Here is a 25636-nt window from a genome sequence, read left to right as displayed (position 1 = left end):
CTGTAATGCTCACCTGAGGTATAGTTTGCTAAAACTGCCATAACAAAATATCACAAACTAGATGTCTTAAACAACAGAAGTTTATTTGCTCACTATTCTGGAGGCTAGAAGTCCAAGATCAATGTGTTGGTAGGTTTGGTTTCTTCTGAGACCTCTCACCTTGGGTTGCAGATGGTCACCTTCTCCTTATGTCCTCACGTGCTCGTCCCTTGGTCTGCATGTTGTCTGTGTCCTAACCCTCTTCTTCTTATAAGGACACAAGTCATATTGGATTAGGGCCCATCCATCTGACCTTATTAATTACTTCTTTAAGGGCCCTGCCTCCAAACAGTCACATTTTTAGGTCCTGGTAGTTAGAATTTCAACATAGAAATTTTTGGCAGAGGGGGTGGGGGAAGACACAATCCAGCCCATAACACCTAGCATCAAGATCTGAATCATCTATCTGGTTAAAGCAAGACTTGAACTGTAGCACTCAATTACCTAACTAAGCACTAGGCAAAGCAGGAGAACCAAAACATGTTTTTGTTTGTATTTTGGGGTTTTTGTTCTGTTTTGTTTTTGCAGATTTTGATATTTTTAAAAAGCATCAAAACAGTCATCATGGAAAAAGCAGAACTTTTTTGCATTTTCTTATACTTATGATAACAGTCTTGTTAATTGGCCTCTAAGGGTCTTAGCCAGTCTGTGGCCAATCCTGGCTAAGGGCTAAGGGAGCAGCCCAGGTAAGTGGATGGGTAGCCAAGGCAGGACTCTGACCTAACATGGGAATTAGAATGCAAATCAGAAGACTATGACTGAATTCCAGTTATAGGGTCCACAAGAGTTAAGAGAGTTGAAAGGGAAGGCTGCCACTGTGGACCGGGAAAGCCACACCCTCACTCCACGTACATCAGATAGGAGGCCTGGGATACCAGGTTTGGTTTGGATTCCTTTAGAGTCCCCGAAGGGTAAATCCTAAACAAAGTGGTGGAAAGACATCAGCTTTAAAGTGAAAAAGTTCTGAATCAAGACACTAAATATGAATCATACTGTTTGTGAATCTATGAAAATGTGATCACACCTCTTTGGGTCTCAAATTCAGTAAATATCTCCATAAACACTAGTTCTTTTTCTTTACCCTTTTTGCACAGCTGAGTAGGACTGGAGGAGATAATTACCAATTATAAATGTAATCTAGTGAAAAGTAAACCAGAACTAAATCGGGCCAGTAGCAACATGGAATGTATCTTCAGCCACCAGTGTCACAAAGTCACATGTAATAAATGTACAGTTTCCTGACTTTGCATTAATATGTTATGGAAATATCTAAGAACAAAGGTATCTCCTTTAATGTCTATCTAATAGTCAAAACTTCCCTGAACACCACATATTAGAGTATTTTCTGTTAAGCTTAAACATTTGCTTATTGCCATAGTAGCGTAGTGTTGACATTTCTGGTTGCTAGGAGTGTCATAGTGTTGGGTACGTATACAATAGCATTCTGTCAGCTCAGATGTGGGACCTTTTAATCAGCAGGACTTTCTTTTTCTATGCTGGTACAATAATCGAATGTATAGATTTACCATGCAAATTATACATGAATATCTGAACTCACTAATCCAGAGAGATAAAACACGAGTATTTAATAACTTATATTTAAGGATTTTTTTTTCAGCATCTTTCAGAGTGAAAAAATAAATAAAAGCCTTGAAACAAAATGGATGCCCGCCAGTAACATAATGGCTGAATATATTGTGCTGCACACACACCTCGGATACCACGGAGTCATTAAAAGAAGTAAATTACAGCTATGTCAGTTGACTTGAAAGAATTTCCACCCTGCGTTGTCAAGTGAGGAAAGCAAAATGCATAAAACTATGTATCTATAGTAATGTTCATAGCAACATTATTCACAATAGTCAAAAGGTGGAAGCATTTAAAATTTGATTATGTAATTCTTTTTTTTTTGGCTGCGTTGGGTCTTCGTTTCTGTGCGAGGGCTTTCTCTAGTTGCGGCAAGCGGGGGCCCCTCTTCATCGCGGTGCGCGGGCCTCTCACTATCGCGGCCTCTCTTGTTGCAGAGCACAGGCTCCAGACGCGCAGGCTCAGTAATCGTGGCTCACGGGCCTAGCTGCTCCGCAGCATGTGGGATCTTCCCAGACCAGGGCTCGAACCCGTGTCCCCTGCATTGGCAGGTAGATTCTCAACCACTGCGCCACCAGGGAAGCCCTGTAATTCTTAATATTTTATAACTTTAAAACATATTAATATAACCTTAATTTTAAATACTTTTACATTTACTTTAAAATACATTTTGTAAAATATATTCAAATTTGGATTTTAAATGCAATCATGCTTTGAATACAATTACATTTTAAATTATTTGATCATTACCATTAGAACACAGATTATGCAAAAATCTTGATCTTGACAAGATCAAATCTTGACAACCTAACTAATGATTTTGTTGAAATAAAGGCAAGAAAAAAAGTTTATAGAATAAACATATAATGATTTATGAATTATATATGTCTTTATTTTATTAGTCATGTAAAACACTTCCTATTCAATGGACACCAGACAAAAATAACTAAATTTGGTCTTTTGGATATTTTGCCAACTTATGGTCCTTATAAAACTATAGTTTTACACATATCTTTCAAATGTTATTATGAAGATATATTTGTCAAGGTAGGAGGATTTCTACCTTGTTTTTACAGTTTGTTAACTTGATTTGTGATGTTCAAAGGTTCTAAAATGCGTATGCGGGCCTCTATTTTTACTTTTGACCCAGGCTACCCGAATCTCCTGAACGGGCCTGGAAAGCACTCTGAACACAGGATTTATGAGAGTCCTAAGGTTAGAGCACCTACAGAATGGCAGAGGCTACTGGCTCAAGATATCTTGTTACTCAGTTCAGTTGAGAGTGGAGAAAGCCTATTGGCTTTCTGTTTCTAGTTGATGTTTCTAGTCGATACATGTATCCTGAAGTTCATTCATTTCGCCAAGGAAAAGTCACTTCCACATCCATTTTCCTAACTAACAAAACTTTTGGTTTTGGTTAATTTTTTTTTTTAATTTTTTTTTTTTAAATGAAATTAAGATAAAGCCTTCAGAGAGTGAGCTTTGCTTAACCTTTCAAGTGCTAACTAACACCCCTGGAGTCTGCATACCTAACTAGGGTAATTCAAATGTTAACTAACTGCCCTTAGGGTGCAAACTACACTGAACTATCACACTATATACCACTGTTTAAATAGCAGTATTTTAAAGTAAATTATAGCAAATGTAACAATCACCGTATATAAGGGCTTTATAATCATGATTTCTGCCATTAACTAGCAGGTCTTTAATATGTTCTTGCATTCAAACAATGCCCAGACTTTTCTCTGAAAGGTCAGAAGTCATTCAACTCTATCCTAACAGACGTCAATTTGATATCTGCTGTTCAGAACCCACACTGTGAGCCCAGAGACTAGAAAGGACATCTCCCTTTCCAGCTGGTCCCTCGACGCTGCTCATAGTAATTGGCTAAACTGTAAACAGGTTAGAAGTGGTTGCCACCGCTCCCTACACACCTCTCAGATCATGGCACACATCGCTGACAGTGGTATCTCCTCACTGAAGCCAATTTCTCCAGTTCAATCTTGGGTTCAAGGTCTGGGTAAATTTCTGTACACAAGCCATATAACCCACCCAACTCATTTGAGGGGGCTCAGATCTCCACCATCAAATGATTTGAATAAAATGATCATTTAAACCCCACTGTCTAGAAAGATGAAGTCCAAACACCTATCTTGGCTACCACCTCCACTTGGAGCAAAACCAGTCCCAAGGGAATGGAAACCGGACCCCTAGCACGATGCTATTCTAGTGGAAGGCTTACATCACAGGCCATGTCACCAATCTACTACATTTTTCTAATGCTTCCAGTTCTTTTAAGTTTTCTGGCCTTGAGTTCTCTTCCTTATCAATATCTTTCAGCTTGGGTCTGGGCCTCCACTAGGATATTGGTTTGTGGGGTACATAGATTCCTTCTTTTTATCAGCTATCTGTTGGGGGCGCCTGTGAAAGAGTACCTCCACCTTGCTTCCAGAAAGGCTAAGAACTGCATTAAAGTTGTAGATCTCTCATTTGTGCTAGCTGCTATACAAGTCACCTGGCTTAGCTTGATAAGTCAACGCTTCCTGTCCAACATTGGTAGCTTGAAGAGGCTGGAGTTATGGTGATGAACATTCCTGGTTTTCCTGGGGCTGAGGTAGTACCCGGGACATAGGATTTGCAGTACTAAAATGGGAAAGTCCTGCACAAATCTGGACCAGTTTGTTACTGTCATTGGGTGATTGGCTGGATTTTAGCACATGTGGCATACAATGGAAGTTTCATGTACAGCAGTGCCCGCCCAAGGCTGGTACAGTGATACTAACACATTTCCTACTTAAAAAGCTCCTCCGGCCAGTCCCTTTTACATCCAAGTTGTAGCCTTAGAAAGAAAGAAGATTCTTCTTTGACCTTCTTGAAAATTTTAAGAAATTAACTTTCACAGTCTCCTAGCCCTCTACTTATTCAAAAGCCATAGGATCTTTAAGCATTTTGCTGCCATTGCCAAAGGTTCGTTTGTTTCAAAGACAAATGACCTCAAGCCTGGGACTCTATGACATTCCATTAATGTCTGGCATTTCCAGGATTCTGATACTTATTCCACAAATAGCTCCTCAATCACATACCTTTCAGCTGAGCTATCCTTAAGCTCCCCTTCCCTTCATTTTCTTCTCCTATAAACTAAAAAGTTTGTATGGACTGAGCCCTAATAAGTTGTAAGGTGTTTCTTTATTATTAAGTAGAGTACATTTTATGCAAAAGGTATCAGAAACTAAAATTATTCATTAACAAATATTTATTGAGCTGTTGCTATATTATAGCACTGTGCTAACTGCTAAGGATACAAGAGTGAACAACGCAAGCACAATCTGCTAGGCTAGTGAGGGTTGCTGAGAAGTAAATGAGCAACTGCAACGTGGCAAATACCATGAGGGTCAAGTTCCACATGCTATGGGGGCACAGGGGAGGAACGAGTCATCCAAATTTGGGGGTCATGGAAGATTAAACGGATGGTTAGCACTCATCTGTTCACGTATTCATTGCTTAATTCAATAAATATTTATTGAGAGTCTTATGTGTACCAGCACTGTGAGAGCCATTTTAGATGAGAATAAATGTAAATATGACTCAGTCTTTATGCTGAAAGTGTTTCATAGTCTAGTATGAAAAAAAATGTGTAAATAAATAACAAGTAGTTATTTATTTAGTTATTAATAAGTGCTATTATAAAGGCCTCCGGGGAGAGTTTGACTGAAAGAGGTGACTTCTGTATGGAATTGTATTTGACCTTGAAGGTTAAGGAGGAACTTTCTTTTGGGACAATGGGGAAGAAGAAGGGCTCTCCACACAGAGGCAACATCTCATGGACATATGTAAAGGTATGGAAGCACAGGATCTGCAAGGTAAGCACAAGAATTGGGTGTGGCTAAGGGTTAGGTGTTTGTGGAGAGTGGTAGACAATGACTGAAACTGTAGGTGGCATCAGATCACAGAAGGTCATTTTATGCCATCTTTAAGGGGTTTGGATTTATTCTGAAAATAATGGGAAGCCGCTGAACAGTTTTAAGTCAGGAAGTGATCTTTTCAGATTTGTGTCTTGGAAAGATCTCTGTAAAGATTGTGAGCGTGGACTGAAGGAAGAAGCGCTTTATCGAATTCTCAAAACCACTCTGTGAAGTGAGTATAACAGGTATTTTTACTCACATTTTACATAGAAGAATCTAAGATTTAGAGGTGTCAAGTGATTGGCTTAAGGCCCCATAGGCCATTCCAAAATTGACGAAAATCAACACTTGGTCCAGATAGGAATATAAATAGCTGGGAACCTCTATGCAGTTAGCCTTTGGCTTCAGTCTTGCTACCCTTGAAAATAATAATTACAAGCTAGTTCCAGTTGTAGTGCCGACTCTAAGTAGTTTTGCATAATCGATTAGATAGAATTGATTCAATTTGAATCAGACACTTTGAAGTTTCAAAGCACACCACAGTGTGCTTTTCTATTTCCTAGGCAAAGGTGTGGGTCACTCATATTTTCTAATGTTATTCTATATCTTCTAAATCTTACATTCCAGGCTGCAAGTGAGCCATGGAAATATTCCAACTTTTCTAATTTGTAGCCAACAGGAGGCAACTCACTTTAAGGAAATGACATTTTTATCCTCGAATATTATAAACATTTCAAAATTGTTGACCCTGGCTCAAATATGTTTCTTCTGATATTTGTGGGATATTGTAGGTGGCAAATAATTGAGAATTAGTTTGATTTGGTTTTCTTCCCTTCTCAGTTTTATATTTAGGTGCAAACGAGCCAATAATGATTTTCTTTTCCCCCAAATGTCTCTAATCAGTACTTAAAGTTTTCAAAGAGTTTATTAATTACAATAAATATTAAAGGTTATGTTCATAGAAAAAGAAAACACAGTAGTTTAAATTATTCCTGGAAAGTTTGGATTTTGTTGAGGTGAAGGGTGAGTAGCAATAAGTCTGTAAATGTTAACAAGGGAAAGTCAGTTTACTAATTTTTCCTATATAACAATGGTTCTCAAAGTGTGGTCCGAGGGCCAACAGTTTCTGCGTTACCTGGGAACTTGTTAGAAATAAAAATTCTTAGCCTGAACCCCAGACCTACTGAGTGGAGCTGGGGAGTGGGGGAGAAGCAGCAGTCTGTTTTTTCAGAAGCCCTCCAGGTGATTCTGATGTAGGTTAAAGCTTGAGGCACATTGATATAAAGGAAGAAAGCATATGTTTCAGACTATGAAAGACATGGTTTCCATTCCAACCTCAGACATTTGATTTTAGACACATCATCTATTTCCTGGTGCCATCATCACATTATCTGGTTAATAACCCCATAGCTGGCCTCGTGAGTATTATAAGTGATAACCTGATCATCTGTTATAGTGACAGTCTTCCGCCTCCAAGTGATTTGGATACATGCTTAAGTTTGAGAACCACTGGTCTATAAGTGTAATATATTGGAAGCAGACCAGCTACGTAATTTGAGAGGCCCAAAGCAACATGAAAATACAGGGTCCTTTGTTCAAAAACTAAGAATTTCAAGACGGTGACAGCAGAGCATTAAACCAAGTAAGGGGCCCTACTAAGCATAGGCCTACAACTACACAGGTTGAATGCCCAAAGAGGAGTTTTTGCTTGTATCTAACCACACCATTTTGTTTTGTTTTTAGATGGAAACAATACAATGCCATGAAAGTGGGCCACATTTTCTCCTCAGACACTACCTCCTGTGCTGTCAGTCTCCACAGGCAGACGGTGCTCATTGGCCTCCCCATCTTTGCTCAGTGTTGTCTTCTTTTTAGCTAGCCAAATGCATTTGTACTTCAAGACCCAACTTAAGGTCCCCATCTTCTGAGAATTCTTCCCTTACGACCTTAACTCACTCAACTCTTTCTAAACGTTTCAGTACTAGTTATATGACATATTTAGCTCTTTTTAAAATATTAATGATTGCTCATCATTGTGTTCCTCTTGTGTCTTAAGTCAGAGTATAAACATCTTAAGTATTGAGATGGTGTCATCATCATACAATGGAAAGAACATAGGCTTTCAAACTCAATAAAGCCTGAGTGTAAATACCCTCTCTTGTTTACTAGCTGTGATATAGGTAAATTTGCTCTTGAGTCTCAGAATCTTCATTGGAAAAACGGGTTAATAAGACCTACTGCACTGGGTTGTTGTGAGGATTAAATGATATAATATACGTAAAACCCTGGGCATATGTAAGTGCTCATCAAATATTAGTTCATTTATTGGATGTCTCCCACCACACACCTGATTTTGTTTCAGCAAACAGATCATTGCTAGACACAAAGTCAAACACAAATTTCAATAAATATATGCTTGTTGGAAATTGTATTTTATTTTTTATTGTATTAAATTACATGTACCCAGGAGGTAAACCAATCCTATATTGAATTTCTTATAAAATGTTAATTATTATCTGACTTTTTGTACATTCTTATGTTTACATTCTGACTCTTAAAAAATTTTAAATTTTGTACAATTCTTTATATTTTCAAACCTCCTATGTTATTAATGTTATCTTAAGGGGTGAAAAGAGAGACAGTTTTATTCCCAATGAGGAGATGGGAAAGACCGGCACAGACAGGTTAAGGGATAGCTCTAATTACATACACTACCAGCGTAATTAAATATCCACTAATGTGTCCTTGAAGCTGGGTCTAAACTCATATGCTGACTCCTTGTCCAATATTTTTTCCACTATGCCAAATCTGAAAAGGACATACAGGGATAATTATCTTAAGAACATACCTGTAAAGTACTTACAGGAACAATTATTTTAATTGATTAAAACAGAATAAATGATACTATTTCTTTTTATGCTGCGCACATAGTGCGCATTCCATGTCTGTTAAACAGCATGTAAGCTGCCTATTACAGTTCTTGGTTCACTGTAGTACGTGTTTAGTAAAGAGTGACTTATTTAAATTCCTCTATTTGATAAACGCGTTTTATAGGAACGATTTTTTTCCTGATGAAAATTTAAGGACAAGGTTCATTATTATTAACACAGTTTCAGTTTGGGGCCTAGCAAATCATGCTTGAAAGCTGTTTTTTTTCCCCCGTGTGAACTATTACACTCCTTCCTCCTGCCTGACTGGCGCAACCCACACTTTACCTACCAAACTTATGACTCAAAGGCCCCTGAGGACTTTCTGTAGCCTTGCAGACATAGCCCAAACATCCAAAGCTGCTTCCACGTGAAACAACCAAACACAGTCCCACAAGCAGAAGATCCGCTACAGCGAGAGCTCCTATAGACAGGGCAAATGAGAAAGCAGCGTCCCCCTTTGCTCCCACCCCTCCCCATCTGCAGCATCCAATTGCTTTCCTCTGTTGTGCGGTCGGCTCCTGGGATTGGTCGGGATCGGGACCGGCGCGGGACCAGTGAGCACAGGCCGAGCGGGGAGACTGGTCAGTCACGTGCGGCCGCCCGGTTACCCCGCCTCACTGCGCGCCTGGCGGGGCGGGGCGGGGCGAGGTGGGCGGGGCCCGGGAGCTGCTGCGCCTGCGTTGTGGGCGTTCTCGCGGAGCAGCTGCTGCCGCCGCCGCCTCCGCCTCCGCCGCCGCCTCCGCCTCCGCCGCTACCGCCGCGTTTGGGTGTAGAATTAAGAATTCCTGCGCCTCGTTAACAATGAAGCAGAGTTCGAACGTGCCGGCTTTCCTCAGCAAGCTGTGGACGCTTGTGGAGGAAACCCACACGAACGAGTTCATCACCTGGAGTCAGGTAAGGGTGAGGGCACGGCGGCCTCCGAACCCCCTAACTAACGTCCTCCTCTCTCGCGCTCTCCCGCGGGGTTGTCTCTCGCGGCCTGCGGCTCGACGCCTTCTGTGAGGCCCGCGGCGCGGGGGTGGCACGGGCCTCGGCGTGCAGCCTCGCGGGGGACCCCGGTATTGTTCGCGCGGGGAGCCGCGGGGGTCCCGGCCGGCGCCGCTGGCTCAGGCCGCGGTGGGGGAGGGGCGGCCGGCGCGGGGCGCCGCGGCCCGGGAGACCCCGTAACGGTCCGACCCGGGCGGCGTTCGGAACCAGCCCGGCGGAACGAGGGCGGCCGACGAGCCGAGGGAGCGGGAGCCACGTTACTGCACACTCATCCTCCGTCCTCCCGCCGGGCTCGCGGGCTGCGGCTCGCTGGGGGCACGGGCAGCTCTGGCCGGGATCTTCAACGCGGGGTTTATGTGAGGCAGTCTTTACCTTCGCGACCTGATTCTCGCCCCTAAAACAGACACACAGTCCGCCTCGCATCTGAGATCTTTATGAGGACGGCAGTCAGGGAAGGAGGCAAATGTTCAAACGCAGGTTACTGCTTATCAGGAGGCTTGAAAATATTGTATAGAAAATGGTACGTTATTCTTTCGCGATTCTGAGCCGTTTTTATAAACGGATTTTTATGATTACTTTAAATAAAAGTGCCAGTAGACAGGTGTTCAGTACCATAGTGGAGAGCAAAAACGAATCACTGAATTTCACTAAACAGTTGCCGGCAGTGTGGTGTATAGATGTCTTGATTATTGGTTTGATCCCAATTCTGCCACTAAACAGGCTCCTTATCTCGTCTGACCCAAGTGTCGTCGTCCATAAGATGAATAGGTTACTTAGGTGATCCAAGACCCCCTCTAGTTCCAAATACTGATTCTAATTAGAATGATTATTACACAAACAGAGCATTTGCGTTACAATACACTTAGGCTATTGGAATCGTTTTGTGAAGGGGAGTGGAGTTCTCTTATTTTAGATGGTCATCTGTTTTGGATATTATTTTGTTTAGAGGCCTGAAAAAGAGTAAGTGAAAACTACCTGCACAGTGCCTGGCACCTGTTAAGTGCTGAGTAAATGTTATCTCCCCTCTTTCTCACTTTCTTTTCTGTTCCTTTTCTGTTCTGTTTCCTATGCTAGGAACCCTCAGTTTTATTATTTTACCTTAACAGGGAGCACTGTATTGAGTACGTGAAGTTTTGACTACTGTAACACCACGGTCTGCCTTATATTGCTGTCATTTGTTTATTTTCTTTATCTCCCTCTAGGACTTAATTTTCTTGAAGGTCAGTAGCATCGAGTGGATGTTGTGCATTAGGCATTTGATGAATTCTGCACAGTTGTACAAAGAAGGGGTGAAAATAAGGAAGCCAGCCACCAGTATACACTTAAAAATAAACAGATGTCTCATGCTTTTCATCAGTCATAAGGATTAAAAGTTGACAAGGATGGATCAGCACAGACTGCAGTTACTCAGCCTTGTGCATGTGTAAGAGATTGGACTGAGAGTCTCCCCACTCCCAAGCTGACTTTATCACACCTATTTGTCTTGGGTGGGCCTTCTTGTTTTTATTGCCTAGAAATGGTACCTAAATATATTGGAAATTGGTTTTAGTTAAAGGGTATTCTGTCAGCAGGTCTAATAAATTCTCATTAGCCAAATATTTTAATAATATTTTTATTTTATGGGCAGTATTAAATGTGTAGAGTTTCATACTAATCCATAAATGCATCATTTTATGAATTCTAAGCCAAATAAACAAACCACTTAAAAATCATTCTTATTTTTTTTCCATTATTAAGTCTAAGCTTATGTTTTGGCTACTCATTTTTTAAACACATAGTGGGACAATTAAAGTATAAATTCAGTGAGGACAGGGACAGTATCTGTGCCAAGGGACACAGTAGGTACTTAATAAATGTTTGATGAAGCAGTGAAATCCTTGGACTATGTAATGGAAATGGTAGGAATGATAAAAGTGGAATGATGCCTGAAAAGAATCTCAAAGATCATCTCGTTTAGTCTCATTATATAGATGAGGATTTGAAGCTTAGAAGCTTAGGTTAGATTATTTATCTATAATTACAAAGCTAGCATTATTGGAGGTGGGACTCTAACATAGATTTCTGAGCTTCCAGATCATTCTTACATCAACGGCCCTACACTTAATACAGGTCGTCACAGTATTTAGTTTTTATACCAAAATGTTACTCCTCCACAAGTCAGTGGACAATTCTGGATTAATGTCTAGGGCTATGCTTAGTTGCCTAAGGAAGTTGTCTTACATTCCCACAGATTTTTCCGAAAACAGTGTTAACAATGAAAGGTAAAACTTTAATTGAACAATGATGTTAGATGGAAAAACCAAAATAATCTACTCTCATCTTTTATAAGTTGCTGTTTATGATTGTTTCTGGTTTCCTTCAAACTTGTTTTGCTGGACTTCTGTTGAGGTAATTTAGCATTTATACTCTCTGAGTGAAAATCATATTAAGACCTTTTAGAAGTAGCAGATGTTTGGGAAAGGAGGCGATCTTTTATGCAGTTGTTTTCACTTGTGGAAAATAATTTACTCTAGCTAGAGTATAAGGCAAGGGGAGAAAACTTACCAACTGCAGTTTGAAAAGCTTGGCTTAATATTCCTGAAGACTTATATAACTTTAGTTTTCCTTGAAATTTGTAGTATGACAGAAATGAACTAATACCCCCATTGATGTCATTAATTGTAGAAATATAATATTCTGAACAATCAAAATTATACTGTTATAGACTCAAATAATAGAAATGTCTTTAGATTCTGAGTGTCTTTAAAACATACAGTACATCCCCCAAATTCCCCACTGATATTTCTCTTTCTTTTTTTGCCTGTTTTTACATTTCCTATAGCTATTTTGGCTCTGGTAGGCAGTCTGTTACCAGAATCGAGGACAGGGATAGTACTGTTGAACAACCTAAAGCTGTTTTAAATGTAACAGAGTCCTAAACAGAGGGCACAGGTTTAGCTTGGTAGCAACTGGGGAAACTTGATCTTCAGGGGCAAGAAGTTGTGGAAGTTGAATGGAAGTTCTTGCCATTGATCGTAAGGAACAGCCTTTACTGTTACTGATATATGATACTCAGTGTATGTTGAAGTGAAGCAATATTAAAAAAAGAAAGAACTGTAAAGTCACTGTTTTACCAGTGTTACTGCCTTTGTCTCAGTTCTTCAGGTTGCTTGAGAATACCAAGAAGGGATTTCCACTAAAGACTTCATACCCATCTGTTCCACCTTTTTGTGCCCTATGGCAGTCTCTACTTCCCTATCCATCTCAAGTCAGCAGAGACAAATCAGGAAACAGGAGGGAAAGGGAGCAAAACCAGAATTTGTCCAGTGTTTTCTAGCTGTTTTGGATGAATTTGAACAGTAGATCTTTAGACTTGCCAGTGTTATGGTATTGTTTTGAATTTCCCAGCAGTACTCTCAAGTGAAAACAAGAAAGGCCACAAATGTGGCAGAATAGGGGTTAAATCCACTTTAGAAGGACCTACAGAAAAGTTGACTGACTCACAGACAAGTATTTTTTATTTGTATACGTAAGAGAAAGAGCTAGAGACTCGCAAGGAATGGTTGGTAAACATTAAGAAATTATAGACTGGTTGTTTAAAAAAGAGATTTCTATTTTGGAAACTGTTTTAAAGTAATGGGGCTGAAGTATTAGATTATTATTAAGAGTATTTTGGACGTTTATAACCAAGAGTACCAGTTTGAGCAGAAACAATTACTATTTGGAAGCTTGCTAACATTTATGGGTTAGGCCTAAAGAGAAGCTACCATCCTTCCCACCCTACTGAGTAATAGTGGCTTTTTGTCCCTTATAAAATGCATAGGGAGAGTTCTGTGTTGCAGTGCTAAGCTTCACAGGTTTAAACAGCAGTAAGGTAGAAATTTTGCACTCAAAGAAGTTATTTACTAATTTTGAAGTAGAGACTGAAGGAATACCATAAGCAGAGACACAGAACGATATTAGTGAGTTAGGGTTGTGTGTGTTTGAGAGAAAGAGCAATATAAACAAGAGGCATTCATCTTCTCATTTGATATATATAATCCAAGAGTTGAAATTCTAAAAATATAATTTAGTCCACTGTGATCAAAGACTCATTTATTGTCACTCACAAATAGTTGTGACTCTGTTACAACCAGACAGTGTGCTAGGTAGTAGGAATTCACTCAGTAGTTAACAAAATAGCTGCCTTCATAGATCTTACATTTTAGTGAAGGATACTGATAATTAAGAAGTAAGCAAACACAAATAATTTCAGTTAGTGATAAGTAACAAAATAAAGCAGGGTAAAGAGAGAGTGCAATTAGGAGACAGAAATCACACAGTATTTTGAACAGAGAAAGTTTAATAGGATAACTATATCAGGAGAATTGGGGTAAAGAAAACTCTAAAGAAGATAGGAATAGCAGTTATAAGAAGCAGCCATCACTGGTAGGCCTAAGAGCGAGTGCCCAAGTAAGAGCCCTTCCCCGAAGTCTAAGACCTTGTTGGAGAGAGAATGACCATATCTCACTGAATGGCAAAGACTTCACTGATGCCACACTAGTGGGACTTACTAGAAATCCATCCTTCAGAACTTGCTGGGAAATATGCTTTCTAGGGCAGGGGTTGGCAGATTATGGCCTGTGGGCCAACCATGTGTTTTAAAAGTAAAGTTTATTTGGAATATAGCCATGCTCAGTCTACTTACATATTGTCTGTAGTTGCTTTCTTGCTACAGGGGCAGAGTTACGACCTTATGACCTGCAAGCCTAAAATATTTATTGTCTAGCCCTTTAAGAACATGTTTGTTAACCTATGCTCTAGGGTACCCTAGAAAGCTATTCATGGAGAGATGCCTGGCCAGAGATACTCTGATTTGAACCCTCCCAAGGGAGAGGGAGTGTTGGGGGAAGCTGCTGGCCTTAGGGTGCTGCTGCCTTCTGTGCACTGCAAGAGCTAGGTGCTGGAGAACCTTCCTGCACAGCAGGAACCTGCCAAGGACACACTGGAACCAGGAAGGGTAATCCCTTCCTCTTGTAATATCTCTCTAGTATCTTCCATGACAAAGCTTAACACCGTGCTCGAAAAGAAAGATAGTTAAGACTCAGCTCCATATTTGCAGAGCAGACATTGAAGAATGAATTTGGCGCAGTAAGTTCATAACTAGCATGTAAAATGACTGGAATCTGTTGTATTTTAGGTAGAGTGACGATGAAGCCTCTTTGGGGAGGTGATATGTGAGCAGAGATCTGAATGATTAGAAAAGATGGGTCTGGCAAAGGGGAATGGAAAATGTAAAGGCCTTGAGCATAGCATGTTCATATGATTGCAGAAGCCCCATGTGGTTGGATTATCTTTAGATAACATGAGAGTGAGGTCAAAGAGGTAGGCAGAAGCAGATGGTATAGGGCCTTAGGGCATGGTAAGGAGATTGGAATTGAGGGAACTAGTTAGAAGACTATCACAGTTTTCCACTATGGGATTGAAAATAGCGTGGCTGAGACTAGGGTAATAGCAGTGGAGGTGGTGAGCAGCAGATGTAATATCTACTTTGAAGGCAAGGTCACGGATCTTAATGATAAATTTTCTGGAGTTGGAGGAGAGATAGAAAAGAATTAGAATGACTCATATATTTGGCCTGAGCAACGGATGGATGATGGTGCCATTTGCTGAGATGCGGGAAGATTCGGAAAAGTGCAGGTGGGGATTCTGTTTGGCCATGTTAACTTTGAAATTACAAATGGATCGCTAGTATTACTTCAGACATGTTTTGTTTTGCTTGCATTTCACTGACCACACTTGGTCATACGACCACACCTTATTTCAAAGGAGCTGGGGAAGTGCAGTGCTGGAAAGGAGAACAGCATGAATGACTTCTGTACTCCAAGACCTTCAAGTGGCAATGTTGAGTAGGTTATTTAGATGATGTAACACTCTGGCATTCAAGGTGGAGTTTGGAGCTTGTGAGTGGTAAAGCCATGGGACTGGATGAGATCATCCAGGGAGACAGATGAAGACAGAAGGACCTGCAAGATAGGGTATTCTAATATTTAGAGGGTATGAAGACAAGAAAAAGCCAGCAAGAGAGATTGAGAAGAAACAGTGAGAAAGGGGAAAACACAAGGGAGTGAGGTCATATAAGTTAATGGAAGAAAATGGTTCAAGAAAGAGATGATCAACCATGTCACATGCTGTTTTGACTTTTCTTATACACCTCTTCTGGTGTATATAAGCAAAAATTTCTCTAAGGTAGTTACACCTACATTGAAGAGTAGAATTTCTGGAAAATAAGGTAAGACATGCTCAACCTCAAGATTAAATTATTTTCCAAAGAAGTCAAATCAGCTTGTACTCCTTTTAGCCATGCATGAGATTTCCCATTAATTTGTCTCTTCAAAACCTGATATTCTCATTCTTCTGAGTTTTTACCAATCTAGTGGATATAAAATATTATCTCAGTGAGGTCTTAATTTATATTTCCCTCATAATTAATGTGTTCAAACACTTTTTCCTATTTATTGGCCATTTGTGTTTTGTATTCTATGAAATGTTTGACCATTTTTCTATTGGGTGGTTTATCTTTTATTATTTGTAGGAATTACTTGTAATTCTGCATCTTTTTGGATGTATGTGTTGCCTCTGTCGTCTCCTAGTTGTGGCTTTTTTTTTTACTTTCTTTTGATGAGTATAAGTTCTTAATTTTAGTATAATTTAATAGATCAGCCTTTTTTGTGGTTCATGTTCTTTGTTTCTTCAGGATGTTTTTGCTTTCCTACCCCAAGGAGAGAAAAATACTTTTCCATCTCTTTTTTTTTTTTTTTCTTCTGAAAGTTTTAAAGGTTTGAATTTTATATCTAAATCTTTAATTCACTGGAATTGATTTTTGTGTGTGGTATAAGGGATCCTGTTTCATTGTTTTCCATATTTAGTTGTTTTAGCCCCTTTATTGAACAGTTTCTTCTTCCTCTAGTGATTTGTGTTGCTACCTCTGTCTTATAAGCAAAATTATATGTAGATTGTGTTTTTGTGTCTAGGTTCTCTGTTCTGTTCCACTGGATAATTTATCCTTTTTCCTGTATCACATGTCTTAATTACTGTAGCTCTGTAAAGCTTTTTGGGAGGGCAACCTAGTCTTCAGGAGTGCCTTGACTACTATTGGTCTTTGCTCTTCCATATATGTTTTAAAATCAAGTTCCATTAAAGAAAAAAAGCAAACCTATTAGGATTTTTTTAATTGCAATTGTACTGAAACTGTAAATCAGATTAGGGGAAATAGGTATCTTTATGATATGATATATTCATGGGAACAAGGCATTTTTCTAAATTCATTTTGTTATTTAATAAAGTTTTATATTTTTTGCAATTAGATCTTGCACGGCTTTGTTAGATTTTAGAGATATTTTAAATGATATCCTTTAATGAAAAATAATTGCTGTTGCTGGTAATTAGAAATACAAGTAACATTTGTATATGGATAATAAACCAGTGAGCTAATCATTTTACTGATTTGGATTCTCTAAGTGTACATCCATAGGTGTCTGGATATGACAGTTTTGTTCTTATTTTCAGACCCTTATACCTTCTGTTTTCTTTTTTGCAGTGGCTAAGACACCTCAGGGTGTCAGATAGAAGCAGCGATCATGGGATCCCTTTCTCTTATTTTTAAAGGAAATGTTTTAAATATTTCCCCTTTAAGTTACTAGCTGTTAAAATTGAGAATTTTTAATTTGCCTTTTTGTTATTGATGACAAAATTAATTGGGTAGCTTAGAGGGGACAGGGCATGCCGGGATGGAGAATACAGGAAAAAGTTGATTTTGGAGTAGGATGATGGGTTTGAAATAGACAAGTGAGTGAGTCAAAGAACATTGTGTAAAAATGTTAACGATTGAAAAATTCAAGTGGGAAATTTGAGATGGTCAGGGGCAGAGGTATAGTTGTGATAATCATTATACATAATAAAGTCAGTAATTAGAGAAATTGGTGTGGATGAGACTGCCTAAGGAAAGAGTATAAAAGGTATCATAATCAAGGATAGAAACTTTAAAAACCCACTACCTCTTGATAGCTGGAAGACAATTGAAAAGAAATATGAGAGATAGGAGACCCAATGTATAGTTTCAAAGGCATAAGAGCAGAGCATTTAAGAAGGGGAGTGTCAGAAGTGCCAAATGAAATGCCACAGAGAGGTGTAGGAAGATGAGGACTGAAAAGAGGGCATTGAATTTGGCATTTGGCATTTTAGAAAAAACAGTTTCAGTAGAGGCACAAAAACTGAAACCAAATTTTAGTGAGAGTAAATAGATGGCCCTGAATTAGAGAAGGGGGCTTTAAAATATTTGTTTGTCAAATTTTTCAGTGAATGAAAAGACAGATGGGATGGGTAGATTGAGAGGAAGTAAGGTAGAGGGAAAGTCCTTTTAAGATAGAAAAAGATGTATGCATTTTTAAATTTTAATAGCTACTACCTAATAACCAACAGTGGTTATTTTTAAACTTTAAAAATTTTGCCAATCTAATAAGTGAAAATCATTATTTTGCTGTACATTTTATTATGAATGAGATCCGATCTTCTAAATTTCACATTGGGTGTTTCATCTTACTGATTTGTTAGAAAAATTTTAATTAATGCAGTTAATCGTTTGTCATAAATGTTGGATATATTTTTATGTTAGTAAGCTTTCAACTTTATTGAATTTTTTAAATGTCTGTTGCCAGTTAAGTTTAAGTTCAGACACAAGTAATAGAAATCCAGACAACAATGGCTTAAACAAAATAGAGATGTACTGTATTTTTCTCTTACATCTGAAGATACTGAGTCACCTTCTCAACCTTTCAGCCATACTTAGTTCCTCTACTTCAGTGATTGCTGGAGCTCTAGCTGTTGGCTCCAGGTTCTGAGCAGGAATATGAGATGTAGGGGTTTGACACTTTGAGTCTTTTCCCTTTTAGAAGCTTTTGTGGAAGCTCCGCTCAATCCATTTTGCTTATATCTTGTTTGCCAGATGTGTTATTTGGCCACCTTTGCTTCTAAGAGGGACTGAGAAATGTATTTGTAGCATCAGACAAAATTGTGTTAGTAAGAAATTAGAGGAGCATCCATGTTGTTGCAAGTGGCAGGATCTCTTTTCTTTTTAAGGCTGAATGATGTTTCATTGGGTATGTATGTATAAAATATATCAATATATGTATAAAGCATGTATATATATATCTCACAATTTCTTTATCCATTCTTTCTTTGTTGGACGTTTAGGTTGTTTCTGTGTCTTGGTTATTGTGAATAATGCTGCAGTGAACATGGGAGCACAGATATCTCTTAGAGATACTGATTTCATTTCCTTTGGGTATATACCCAGAAGAGGGCTGCTGGATCATATGGTAGTTCTATTTTTAACTTTTTGAGGAACCTTCATACCATTTTCCATAATGACATTACCAATTTACATTCCCACTGACAGTATACAAAGGTTCCCTTTTCTCTTCATCCCTCACCAACACTTGTTGGTTCGTTTTTTTTGTTTTTTTAGGAATAGCCATCCTAAAAAGTATGAGGTGATATCTCATTGTGGTTTTGATTTGCATTTCCCTGGTGATCAGTGATGTTGAGCACCTCTTCACATACTTGTTGCCCATTTGTATGTATTCTTTAGGAAAATGTCTAATCGAATCCTTTGCCCATTTTTTAATTGGGTTGCATCTTTTTGCTGTTGAGTTGTGAGAGTTCCTTATGTATTTTAGATATTAATCCTTTATCAGATATGTATTTGCAAATATTTTTATTCCATTAAGTTGTCTTTTCATTCTGTTGATTATTCTTTGCTGTGCAGAAGCTTTTTAGTTTGGTGAATTAGCTTGACTTGTAGTCATTTCACTGTGCATGTGTGAATATATGTTAAATCATCATGTACACCTTAAATATATACAATTTTAGTTTTAAAAAATAAAAAAAAGTAGAGAAATCTGAAGATAAGGTAGGCAGCTAGTAGTCTCCATGAATACATTTATTAATTTTTACCTGTATGACTTCTGGGGTTTTTTATGTGATGCTTTCAAAAGCTTGGTTATAAAGAGTGAGGTAGCTTTGAGTTAGCATTGAGCTTTTGTTTTTTCCTTCCAAATGGAAAGTTTATTAACTAATCCTTTTCCCTCCTAATTTTTCCTCCTGATTTGAATGCTGCCCTTACTTATTACCTATTAAATTCTCAAATAGATTTGCTGCTGCTTCTGTTCTCTCTAGTCTGTCCATTCAGCTATTTGAGTATCCCTTCTTTAGTACCAAACTCTTGTAGACACTATAATTCTGTTGTCTGTGTAAGGTAGGGTTAACACCTCTCTCTCCATTGTTTTTAGTATTTTCTTGCCTATTTGTTACATAATTTTTATGAAATGAACTTTAGTATCTAATATTTGGTTGTGTTAGCATCTATTCACTTTGTCTCCAAAAACTTTTTTTTAATTGAGAGAGAAGTCAATGCACTGGTTAACTTAATTAGACTTGACATCTTTTACAACACTGTCTCTCTGTAGTTTAATATTTCCTTAAAGGTCTTGTGTAGTCTTAAAATTTATTTTTAGACACTTGATATTTTTCTGTTGTTGGAGTTTTTTATTCCATTTTAGTTTTAGGTTTTTGTTGTAAAATACATATATCTTAAGATTAACCATTTTAACCATTTTTACGTGTACAGTTCAGTGACCTTAAGTACATTCACTTGTTACGCAGCCATCACTACCATCCATCTCCAGAATGTTTTTCATTTTCCCAAACTGAAACTTCATACTCATTAGACAGTAATTTCCAATCCCCTCCTCCTTAGCCCCTGGTAACCATTCTACTTTCTGTCTTTTTGAAGTTGAGTATTCTAGATACCTCATATAAGTGGAATCATACAGTATTTGTCCTCTTGTGACTAGTCTAACTTAGCATAATGTCTTTAAGTTTCATCCACATTGTAGCATGTGTTCTTTCTTTTTAAGGGTGAATAATAGTCCATTGTATGTATGTACCACATTTTGTTAATCCATTCATCTGTCAGTGGACGTTTGGGTTGCTTCCATCTTCTGGCTATTGTGAATAATACTGCTGTGAACATCGGTGTACAAATATCTTTTTGAGCCCCTGCTTTTAATTCTTCTGGATCTATATGTAGAATTTTAGGATCATTTAGTCATTATGTGTTTAATTTTTTGAGGAACGACTGTACTGTTTTCCATAGCAGCTGCACTATTTTATTTTCCCACCGGCAGTGCAGAAGGGTTCCAGTTTCTCCACATCCTGACCAATACTTATTTTTTGGGTTTTTGTATTTTTTTTTTTTTAATAGCCATCTTAATGAGTGAAGTGATATCTCATTGTGGTTTTGCTTTTTATTTCCCTAATGATTAGTGATGCTAGGCATCTTATGTGTTTATTGAACATTTGTGTATCTTTTTTGGGAAGAAATATCTATTCAAGTCCTTTGCCCTTTGCTAATCAGGTGGCTTGTTTTTCGTTGTTGTTGAGTTGAAGTTTTTTTTAATGTATGTTATGGGTATTAACCCCTTATCAGATGTATGATTTGCAAATATTTTCTCCGATTTTGTGGGTTACCCTTTCATTCTCTTGATAGTGTTCTTTATGCAAAAGTTTTTAAGTTTGAGGTAGCCTCATTTGTGTGTTTTTGCTTTTGTTGCCTGTGCTTTTGGCGTTATCCAAGAAATTTTTGCCAAATCCGTTGTCATGAAGCTTTTCCCCCTTGTGTTTTCTTCTAAGACGTTTATAGTTTTAGCTGTCACGTTTAAGCCTTTGATCTGTTTTGAGTTGATTTTTGTATATGGTATAAGGTAAGGAGTCAACTTCATTCTTTTGCATGTGAGTATCCAGTTTTACCAGCATTGTTTGTTGAAAAGGCTGTTCTTTTTCCGTTGAATTGTCTTTTTTTTTGGCTGAGTTGGGTCTTTGTTGCTGCGCGCGGGCTTTCTCTAGTTGCGGCGAGCAGGGGCTACTCTTCGTTGCAGTGCGCGGGCTTCTCGTTGCAGAGCACGGGCTCTAGGCGTGCAGGCTTCGGTAGTTGTGGTACGCGGGCTCAGTAGTTGTGGCTCGTGGGCTCTAGAGCGCAGGCTCAGTAGTTGTGGCGCGTGGACTTAGTTGCTTCACGGCATGTGGGATCTTCTGGACCAGGGCTCAAACCCATGTCCCCTGCATTGGCAGGTGGATTCTTAACCACTGCGCCACCAGGGAAGTCCCTCCATTGAATTGTCTTGGCATCCTTGTCAAAAATTCTTGGACTGTATATATGAGGGTTCATTCCTGGGTTCTCTATTCTGTTCCATTGATTGGTCTGTTTTTATGTCACTACCATATTATTTTGATTATTTTAGAAGGAAATTTCAAATTGTTTATTTTTTATATGGAAATACACTAGTGACTATTTTTTTAATTCTTATTTTATATTGGAGCATAGTTGATTAACCATGTGTTAGTTTCAGGTGTACAGCAAAGTGATTCAGTTATACGTGTGTCTATTCTTCTTCAATTTCTTTTCCCATTTATGTTGTTACATAATATTGAGTATAGTTTTCTGTGCTATACAGTAGGTTCTTGTTGGTTATCTATTTTAAATACAGTAGTGTGTACATGTCAATCCCCAAATCCCAATCTATCCCTTGCCTCCCACCCTTCCCCCGGTAACCATAAATTTGTTCCCTGAGTCTGTGAGTTTGTTTCTGTTTTGAAAATAAGTTCATTTGTATCTTTTTTTTTTTTGGATTCTGCATATAAGCAATATTGTATGATATTTGTCTGACTTACTTTACTTAGTATAGTAATCTCAGGGTCCATCCATGTTGCTGCAAATGGCGTTATTTCATTCTTTTTGATGGCTGAGTAATATTCCATTGGGTATATGTACCACATTTTCTTTATCCATTCATCTGTCGATGGACATTTAGGTTGCTTCCATGTCTTGGCTATTGTAAACAGTGCTGCAGTGAACATTGGGGTGCATGTAATCCTTTCAAACCATGTTTTCTTCTGGATATATACCCAGGAATGGGATTGCTGGATCATATTGTAGCTGTATTTTTAGTTTTTTAGGGAACCTTCATAGTTTCCCGTAGTGGGTGAACCAATTTACATTCCCACCAACAGTGTAGGAGGCTTCCTTTTGATCCACACTCTCTCCAGCATTTACTGTTTGTAGGTTTTTTGATGATCGTTGTTCTGACTGGTGTGAGGTGATATCGTCTGCCCATTTTTTGATTGAGTTGCTTGTTTTTTTGATATTGAGCCCCATGAGCTGTTTGTAAATTTTGGAGTTTGAAAATATTTTCTCCCGTTCTTTGGTTTGTCTTTTTGTTTTGTCTGTGGTTTTCTTTGCTGTGCAGAGGAATTTAATTAGGTCCCATTTGTTTATTTTTGGTTTTATTTCCATTACTCTAGGAGATGGCTTGAAAAAGATATTGTTGTGATTTATGTCAAGTGTTCTGCCTATGTTTTCTCTAAGAGTTTTATAGTATCTGATCTTACATTTAGGTCTTTAATCCATTTAGAGTTTATTTTTGTGTATGGTTTTAAAGAGTATACTAATTTCATTTTTTTTTACAGGTAGCTGTCCAGTTTTCCCAGCACCATTTATTGAAGAGACTGTCTTTCCTGTATTGTATAGTCTTGTTTCCTATGTTGTAGATTAATTGACCATAGCTACATGGGTTTATTTCTGGGCTTTTCTATCCTGTTCCATTGATCTATATTTCTGTTATTTTGCCAGTACCATACCATTTTGATAACTGTAGCTTTGTAGTATAGTCTGAAATCAAGGGGCCTGATTCCTCCAGCTTCATTTTTTCTTTCTCAAGATTGCTTTGGTTATTCAGGGTCTTTTGTGTCTCCACACAGATTTTAAGATTTTTTTGTTCTAGTTCTGTGAATAACGCCATTGGTAATTTGATAGGGATTGCATTGAATCTGTAGATTGTCTTGGGTAGTATAGTCATTTTGACAATATTGATTCTTCCAATTTAAGAATATGTTATATCTTTTCATCTGTGTCATCTTTGATTTCTTTCATGAATGTCTTACAGTTTTCAGAGTACAGGTCTTTTGTCTCTTTAGGTAGGTTTATTTCTATGTATTTTATTCTCTTTGTTGCAGTGGTAAATGGGATTTTTAAAAAATTTTTCTTTCTGAACTTTCGTTATTAGTGTGTTAATTAGTAGCTAGATATCTTACTGAATTCTCTTGTGGTTTTTCAGTTGATTGTACAAAGATATAATTATGTTTATTGATAAAATATGACTTTCAAATTTTATCTTATTTTTGTCTTAATTGCATTGGCTTTAAAACATTGTTAAGTAATTATACTAGTTACATACTGTATTTTATTTGTTTTTGATTAGAAGAATGGAAATCTTTCTAATATTTAACTATAAAGTTTGATGCAGCTTTTGGTTTGATACATACTCCTAAACTTTTGAGATTGACATCAGAAAGTTTAATTGCAGTTTGGAGCTTAATTGAAATTTGTAACTTAATTGCAGTTTGTTTTTTCTGCTATTAACAGGAATAAAATGATGGTCTGAAGGTGTCATGGAAGGACTGCCAAGTTTTGGGGTTCATATGTATCACCTAATTTCAGAGGATCTTAACTAATTGACGTTTTCAATTTTTTTCAGAATGGCCAAAGTTTTCTGGTTTTGGATGAACAAAGATTTGCAAAAGAAATTCTTCCCAAATATTTCAAGCACAATAACATGGCAAGTTTTGTGAGGCAACTAAATATGTGTAAGTATGGACAGCAGTTTAATTGGAGTACTGTCATCAGTCACTGATTAAACCATTTCCCCCATTAGGTTGATAAAGGAAAATATATTCCATAGAAGCACCATTAATTTTTAAAGCTTTTACTTTTGTCTATTTAAAATTTTATTCAGAATCTGAATTTTGAATCTTTTTCAGATGGTTTTCGTAAAGTAGTACATATTGACTCTGGAATTGTGAAGCAAGAACGAGATGGTCCTGTTGAATTTCAGCATCCTTACTTCAAACAAGGCCAGGATGACTTGTTGGAGAACATTAAAAGGAAGGTGAGCTATTGTTAACATGATTTAATTAGGGCATTAACATGTAGTATACTTGGCCAAGACGTATTTCATTTGTTGAAATTAAGAAGGTACTGAAATACACAGGTTTTCTTGTTGGGACAACTTAAACTAATAAAGCTTTAATTATTTTGTCCTCTATTTTTTTTTTCCTCTGCGCTCAACTGTATGGAGGGCTCAGTCTTTAAACACTTTTTAGAGGAAAGGAAATGTTTACATTCTGACTTAGGATAAGGAGTCATCTATATTGTGATAGCTCACTCCTTATAATTTAGCTTAAAAAACATAAGTTCCTACTAGAAAGTCAGCTGTCTGGAGGGCCTTTTTCTTTAGTTCACTGCTGAATATCTAGTGCTCAGAATAAGTCCCTTATATATAGTAGGAATTTAATAATACATTTTTGAATGGATGATATGTTTTGCTGAAATAAGATATTTTGACTAAATTCACAAGGTGGGGTGGAGGGCGGTAAAAGGGTAGTGGGCCATGAAAGAACATGGTCTTAGCGTGCAACTATTCTACATAAATTTAATTAAAAGTGGAATGCAATAATAAATAGGCTTGGGGAAATTACAGGGAATTTGACAGAAGGAAATGAAAACAAAAAAAAAGCCCTTAAGTTGCTCCTGCTCATGGAAACTTTTCCACATTAAAAATATATAAATAAACTGATTATTCCTTATCCTCTCTTTGAGCTATGAAGTCTATTCTTTTCCTGGGCTTTTGGAAGTAAATCTCACTTCCTGGACAGGCTACAAAAACGTCTTATAACAGGGAAGTTTTGAATTATAATCATGGTGTTTAGTATTTGTTTAATTTCCTACATTTACTTTTTGAAAGGTTTCATCTGCAAAACCAGAAGAAAATAAAATTCGTCAGGAAGATTTAACAAAAATTATAAGTAGTGCTCAGAAGGTTCAAGTAAAACAAGAAACTATTGAGTCCAGGCTTTCTGAATTAAAAAGGTAAAGTATTATTTCCAAATATAATCCTAATATGGGGGTTGGTGTGTATGTGTGTGTTGAGGTTTGGAGGTTGGTGCTTTAAGTACCTAGATTACATTGTTGAAGCCAAGATCAAAAGCCTTTTTCTTAAGTATTGATTCCCTTTATTTTTTATTTGTAGCCATAGACTTTACCCCAATATTGTATTTTCA

At 37.8% G+C, this 25636-nt stretch overlaps 1 protein-coding gene across 3 annotated transcripts in view; it reads left to right on the top strand.

The window, feature by feature from the left end:
• Positions 1–9141: 9141 nt before the first annotated feature.
• Positions 9142–25636, top strand: part of HSF2 (heat shock transcription factor 2) — a 38015-nt gene continuing 21520 nt past the window's right edge. For 2 of the 3 annotated variants that reach the window (XM_036871680.1, XM_036871682.1), the window contains exons 1-4: positions 9160–9352; positions 24055–24163; positions 24338–24465; positions 25321–25445. In XM_036871680.1, coding sequence (XP_036727575.1) covers positions 9260–9352; positions 24055–24163; positions 24338–24465; positions 25321–25445 — 455 coding nt within the window. In that variant the 5' untranslated portion in view covers positions 9160–9259. Of the gene's footprint in view, positions 9353–24054; positions 24164–24337; positions 24466–25320; positions 25446–25636 lie in introns of all 3 variants that reach the window. The other variant, XM_036871679.1, reaches the window with a different exon arrangement.

Source organism: Balaenoptera musculus, chromosome 12, assembly GCF_009873245.2.
Source record: "Balaenoptera musculus isolate JJ_BM4_2016_0621 chromosome 12, mBalMus1.pri.v3, whole genome shotgun sequence".
Lineage (NCBI taxonomy): Eukaryota > Metazoa > Chordata > Mammalia > Artiodactyla > Balaenopteridae > Balaenoptera > Balaenoptera musculus.
This window is presented reverse-complemented; position numbering and strand designations above follow the sequence as displayed.